The sequence below is a fragment of the Chinchilla lanigera genome, unplaced genomic scaffold (genome assembly GCF_000276665.1).
Source record: "Chinchilla lanigera isolate Chin_1 unplaced genomic scaffold, ChiLan1.0 scaffold00116, whole genome shotgun sequence".
Classification (NCBI taxonomy): Eukaryota; Metazoa; Chordata; class Mammalia; order Rodentia; family Chinchillidae; genus Chinchilla; species Chinchilla lanigera.
Genome location: NW_004955517.1, coordinates 1868425 through 1875094, shown reverse-complemented (window position 1 = coordinate 1875094; position 6670 = coordinate 1868425). Strand labels below are relative to the sequence as shown.

General features: G+C 52.4%; 1 protein-coding gene across 1 annotated transcript in view; it reads right to left on the bottom strand.

Annotated features, from left to right (window-relative positions):
* Psmd6 (proteasome 26S subunit, non-ATPase 6) overlaps positions 1-221 on the bottom strand; it is an 11607-nt gene extending 11386 nt beyond the window's left edge. The window contains exon 1 of the mRNA XM_005409021.2: positions 77-221. Coding sequence (XP_005409078.1) covers positions 77-221 — 145 coding nt within the window. The remainder of the gene's footprint in view (positions 1-76) is intronic.
* Between the last annotated feature and the right edge of the window lie 6449 nt (positions 222-6670).

The window sequence follows — 6670 nt, the reverse complement described above, 5'->3', positions numbered from 1 at the left end:
CCCGCCGCCGCGGCTCCTCCGCTGGGGTCACCCGAGGCCGCCCCCGCCGCGCCTAGGCCGCTGACTCGGCGCTCACTGTTGTCGCGCACGGCCGCCATCAGCTCGTCGCGCACCGCCGCGTCCCCGCGGTGCTCCGGCAGGCTCAGCAGGAAGCGCAGCTGCGCGATGCGCAGGTCGGGGTTCTTGGGCAGACCCTCCTCCTCCAGGTTCTCCAGCGGCATCGCGGCGGCGGGCGGCCACAGGCAGCAGGGAGCGACCGGGTTCCCACCGGCGGCGGCGGAAGCGGGAGGAGTCGACGACGGCTCCCGGGCACCTCCAGCCCGGCTTCCGGCCCCGCCCCGGCCGCCGCTGGCAGCGCCCCCTGCTGGACCTTCCCAGAAGCGCCTCCTCCCGGCCGGAGCGCCTGCGCCCCCGCGTGGCCACCGGCGGTTTTACCTCGCCCAAGGCGCCACTCAGGCCCAGAGGGACCAACTCCAGTCTAGTTCTAGAATCTATTTTTAGCTATTTGTACTGGTCATTGCGTTAGTAATTCATGGGAGCTGGAAAGCTTTTAAAATGTTAAAAATACAATAAGCGTATTAGTGATAATAAAAATAACCACCACAATTGGGAAGTCCCCTCGTTCTAATCCTCTTAATTAAACCAGACAGCAAGAAGTTAGGGGCCGGGATCAACCAAGGTCATGTGACAGCCGCAGGACAGGGCCTGAATAACAACCCTGTGGACAGCTCTGAAGTCCAGTTCTCCCCCATCCTAGGAAGGAAGCAGCACGCACGGCTTTTAAGTCTACAGCAGTCTCACTCCCTTCACACGTAAACCGTTGCGCGCCAGCAGTCCCAGATCCTGTGCTCCTGCTGGTACAGAGGCTCCCAAACGGGGCTGGTTGCACAAAGCCGCATCGAACACACTGACCATAATTTCCTTCTGTCGCCTCCTCTGTCGGGCGTGACCTTTGGTGAGCCGCTGTTCTTATTTTCCTAGGATGAAGACCTTTGAATGCATAAATCCTTCTACATTTTGAGGGTCTTTTCTTAGCATGAATTTCCATGCAGGAATAATAGACAACAGAAGAAAGAATTTTGTGATTTTTAAAATATTTCTTGTCAAATTGTTTCCCAAAGGAGAAGAATCAGGTGATACAGCCACTGAAATAGCTGGGATCCCACCTCTCACGGGCATTAACCTTTACGACATTTTTAAATATATGATTTGGTACAAATCAAGTAAGCATCTTGAAGATAATTCAGATGACAGTAAAATATAGAACCAAGAAAAATAACTTGCATTTCACCACTGTTGAACTTTGCTCAGGAACTTTCTCCAGATCGTTCATTTATTTATTCACCAAACATGACTGCCTGAGTTCAAACTACCAGGCATCAATTTAGGTACGAGAGATCTGGCAGCAAAGACTACAAGGCCTCCGTCTAGGGCAATCGTCTCGTAGAGAAGCACCTTCATGAAAGTCACCTAGCTATGTTAGCAGATCTTTCCACACTTGCACTAAATTTTAAAATTATTTTGTTTATTCCACTATGCTCTGTGACCATCTTGCCATATCAATAAATATGGACTGACCTATATAGGATGCCTCTGTGTTTTTTGTCAGCATTTTACCCACCTGTGTTCTGATGATCAAAGTTGATTGTTAACTTGATTGGTTTGAGAGAGGTCAGGCAGATTAGTAAAGCACACCTCTAGGTGAGTCCGGGTGGGTCACGGGGGCGTGACCTTGGGGATTGCATGCGGCTCCCCGCCCCTCTGTGGCTCTTCCTCCAGCCTCTGCTTCCTAGCCGCTGTGAACAGTGAGTAGCTGTGCTTGGTCGCACCCTTCCACCAGGATCTTTCTGCTGTGGAGCTGTCCACCACGGACTGAGCCTTCTCAACAGTAAGCCAAATTAAACTTCTCCTACTGCAGGATTCAGGTGTCAGGTATTTCGTCCCAGCAATGGGAAAACTCATTAATACAACCCTTAACCAGGGTCTTGCTCATTTCCGCACTCTTAGAATCACTGAAGTGGCAATTACCTGTGTGCGTTTATATTTTCATACTTGAGTAATTATTTCTTAAGAAGTTAAATTGCTAAGTAAGAAGGCATAAACATTTTAAATGTTGATATATTCTGCAAGGATTATACAATTTATTTTCCACAAATGATGCATCTGTTTGCACTTCCACCAATACTGAACAGATAGAGGCACCAAAAGAGAGAAAGAATACTATCCTTCCCGCACCCACTGCATGGTGTGTGGATGATGTACCTGTAATAAAAGACAAATAAACAGGAGCAAAGCAAGCAGATTTGTTCAAGGTAAGTTCCATGGAGGGACAAGAAGCCCTGTGCATGTCCACAATGAATCTGAAAAGGAAGGTAGGGAGGCACCAGCATAACTGCACCGAAGGGTATGACCCAGTGGTGATGCGTGAGGGGACCTTGCAGGGTACCTTCCAGCACCCGTGCTCAGCAGGAAGCATTGGTTTATAGATACCTCAGGGGAGAAGGGTGAGGAGAAGGTGATAGTCACCTTCCTTCAACTGCTGCTTCCTCAGATGTCAAAGGTTCTATTTGGGGACTGCATAACCTGAACCCCATGAAGCTTGTCTACCCTTGTCTTAATTACTTTTCTCTTTCCTGAACCAAAATACCTGACACCCACAAGTCACAGGAGGAAAGGTTTATTTAGTTCACAGTATGTAGAGGTTTCAGTCCATAACTGTCTGGCTCCAAGGCAGGGAGGCACGACAGAGGGCAAAAATTCATGGCGGGTGGAGGTAGCAAAGCAAGCAAGGGATAAGATAAGCCTCTGTCAGTCCCTTATATTTTATGCAGGCTACAAGGATTAGGGCAGTGCCAAACCAATCAGTGAACTGATTAATAATCACTCACCCTTAATCCTAGCACCCTTGATTCTAGCATTGCACCATGAATCAATCACACACTCTAAACTCAGCTGTCTCTCAAAAAGCCCCATTTATGACTGCATGAGGCTTTGGGGGGACATCTAAACACAAACCATAACGTTCTTCCCCTGACCCTCCAAAGACTCATGCGCATCCCTTTGCACAAAAGGCATTTAGGCAATCTTCAAGGGTTACCAAAGTCCCAGCAGATTCAGCATTGCTGAAAAGTCCACATCCAAAGTCATGGGCTTCAAGACATTTAAGGCAAATTTTCAGCTGTGAGCCCCTGTACAAATGAAAAGAAAGTTAAAAATCTCCAACATTCAACGGCACAAGTTAGACATTTCCATTCCAAAAGGTGCAGAGGGGGATGCAAAGGAATGGGAACAAAGCAAGTCCAAAATCCAGCAGGGCAAACATTAAGTCTTGTAGTTCCATGTCCAGCATCTGAAGCAATCTGTGGCAAGATGTGAACTCTGAAGGGCTTGGGTGGCTCCATCCCTCCGGCACTTCCAGTGGTTGTAGCTCCAATGGCTTCTCTCCTGTACCCGTTCTGCTCCCCGCTTGCAGGTTTCCTCATACCATTCCCATTCCTGGCTTCTCCAAAGGGGTCTCTGCTGCACCTTCAGCTTCATACTCAGAGCTTCACACATTGGCCTCTCAGGAGGACACTACCTGGCCTCCCAGGCCTTCTTCTGAAATCTGGGTGGAAGATTTCCTGACCCCGCAACTCTCACATTCTACATGCACCTGATACCAGCACTGGGTGGACAAAGCCAAGGTCTGCTGCCAGCTGGAACAGTAGCTGGGTTTCCTTCCCTCTTGGCTGTAGGGTTTGAGTGCCTGGATCACTGGACCTCTGAATCCAATTCCTCATCAGTGACTCCTCTCATTGAGGTGTGATGGCTGGAAGGAAGGCCAGGATTAAAAAGAAGGACCGAGAGACTAGCACTAGTGTCCAACAATAGGCTGTTTACTTTTTTCTCTATAGTCATGATTATGCAGGGTTCCTCCTTAAAGATAATGGTCTGGCCAGGGGGAGAAGGCAGAGTCTGCCCTGGGCCCCTTCATTCCTGTTGGACCAGCTGGTAGGAGGGGTCTGAGCTCTGGGGCCTCCACTTCAGAGGGCAGTCCGACCTCTAGTGGTCACCGTTACAGTCAGGGCATGGCCCAGGGGGCTTCTTAGGGCAGTCCATCTTGAGGGGGCCTGGCTTTTGACAGTGGTAGCAGATGAATGTAGTCAACAAGTTCTTCTTGGGGCCCTGAGAATCAGACTTAGGGTCTGTTTCTCTTAGTGCTGCAACAAAGGCAGCTGTTTCTTCTCAGTCTCTTTGTGTTTTCTCCTTGGCCTCCTCCTCCTCACTGCTATAAAATACTGAGGAGGCATTCTTACTAGGGTCTCAAGTGAGCCATCTGGGGCAAAAGCCTTTTTTTGTAGCTTTTTTCTACTATTTGGGGCTGACTGAGTAATAAACTTATCTTTAAGAATAGTTTGTCCCTCTACTGACCTGGGATCCAGGGAAGTGTGCTTTATCAATGCCTCTTGTCTAAGAAAGCAGAGGGGTGTTCCTTCTAGCCTCCCAGCACATTGGGATCCCACAACCACTTAGTGTCCTCTCCCCAACCATCAACACAGGAGGCAGGAGCATGTGGATGAAGTCCTCGGCCCACTAGTCAGTCTCAGCACCATCAGGTGCAAAGTGTCCCAGGCAGGTAACCTAGACACGTACCTTCTCCATGAAGGCAGTTCTACAGAATCTGAATATTGGGCAACTGTGCAATCCATGAAGTCTGGGTGCAGACCTCTCCAGAGCTCCATGCGCTCTTCCACTGCAGCCTGAACAGTTAGGGGAGGAATGGCCTCCAGGGGGTCTCCCCAGGTGTTGTGCAGGGTCCTCCTGGTTTCCAGCTCCCGGTTGGCTCTCGCGTCCCCAGTCAGCTCGACCTCTGAGTCGTCGGGCGTGGGTACCCTCGCGTTCTCCGAGTCCTTGTTCAGCAGCTGCTCCTTCGCTGATCCGGACCTCTCCGGCTCTCAAGGGCAGGGCCAAGAGTGCCCCACCGTGCGGCATGTTTTCCCAGGGGTTTCTCCACGTTGGGGTGGTTCACGCACATCTCCGGGCGGCCTGACGTGTCGGTGCTTTTCTGTGGCCTGGCGGTGCTTGACCGTACGGCGGCGGCAAGGCCAAGGGCCGGCGCCCACCACCGCGCCGCTTCCCAGCGCCTGCTGCCTGCCGTTCTGGGCGCCTGCGCGGCTGGAGGATTTCTTTCATTACTAGCGAGGTCGAATTTTTCCACGTTTGCACTTAATGCCTATAGTTCCTGCTGTATAAAATACCCTTTGTCCATAGGGCCTTTCCTCCTCGATTCACGAGCAACCCCCGTATTTTCATGACCGTGACTTCGTCACTCGTCGCGATGTTCCTCCTTCACAGGTGTACGTCCTAATACGGATTCACACGAGGGCTGCAGCCACAGGACCTAACTTCGGGGACGTCCTGTGACTTGTCACTGTCCCAGGTACAGAGGACCAGAGGCCGAGCGCGTCCACCGCCAGCCTCCCAGCACAGACGAGGCCAGTTTCCGGTCGCCCTGTCTTTTTCCTGCTTTGTAGCATCATGACTGTTAATTGCTGAGAAATCAATGGGACGCTGAACTGCTGCTGTGACTTGGCTCCTGGCTGATCAAAGCGGCTCCTCGCCGCACGGAGGACGCCTCGCCAAAGAACAGAACATCAAGGGGCTGGGGATTTAGCTCAGTGGCACAGCTCCTGCCCAGCAAGTGCAAGGTTGTGAGGTCGATCCCCTGTACTAGAAAAAAAACAAAAACAAACAAACAAAAGAACAGAAAATCGCCCGCGGCATCGGCCTTCACTCAGGGTGGGGGGCGGGAGGAGTGGGGATCGGGCGTCTTGGGGGGCTCCGGGCGCACACAGCGCCCATCCTGGGCGGACCATGGACAGGGACAGGGCATGCAGGGATCAGAGCCGGGGGGTTCCGAGGAGCTGGCGTCGTTGGGGGACGAGGGCTGGGCCGTGGCTTGGGTGGCATCAGCCTCCCGCGGGAGCCTGTTCTACACGGGGCGGGGGACAGGCGAGGCGGGGAGGGGATCCGGGACGCGCACACCCGCAGACTCCCACCTGGGCGGCCGCACCAGGACAGCAGGACCGACCTGCGCCTGACCCGCAGGACAAGGGGAGGCTGAGGCAGGAGACTGCGGGGCCAGAGGCCCAGTTCCAGGAGCGGACCTGAAGGGCCAGCCTTGCGGGACCCTGCAGTGAACCCTCGGCCGCAGGGGGCCGACTCTTCGCCTACTCCCGGGTCCCCCCACTCTCCCCCTTCCCCCGCAGCTCTCCTTGCCGCTCTCGCAAGCCTCTCCCCGCCCCTGCCCCGCCCCTCCTCTGCTCGTCACATTTCCCGGTACTGTGACTGAGTGCTGACCACAGGGCTGACATTCCGATCTCTCTTCCTCTGAATGCACGTTCCTGCTATCCTCACAATAAATACTAGTTAAGCCTCAGAGTGAGTTTCTGGTCCTGGGGAAAACAATTTGGTAAAGTTTAACAAAACCAACCAGGTCTTAGCCCTTTGACCCTGCAACCCAATTCCTAGCGGCTCATTCTGCAGATGCACCTCCAGCAATGCAAAAATAAACACACATGAGGCTATTCATTGCAGCCGTGTTTGACATTGTAAAATACTTGAAACAACATAAATGCTCAAATACAGGAAAGTGGCTGAATAAAATATGGTACCTGATACATAGTGGAAC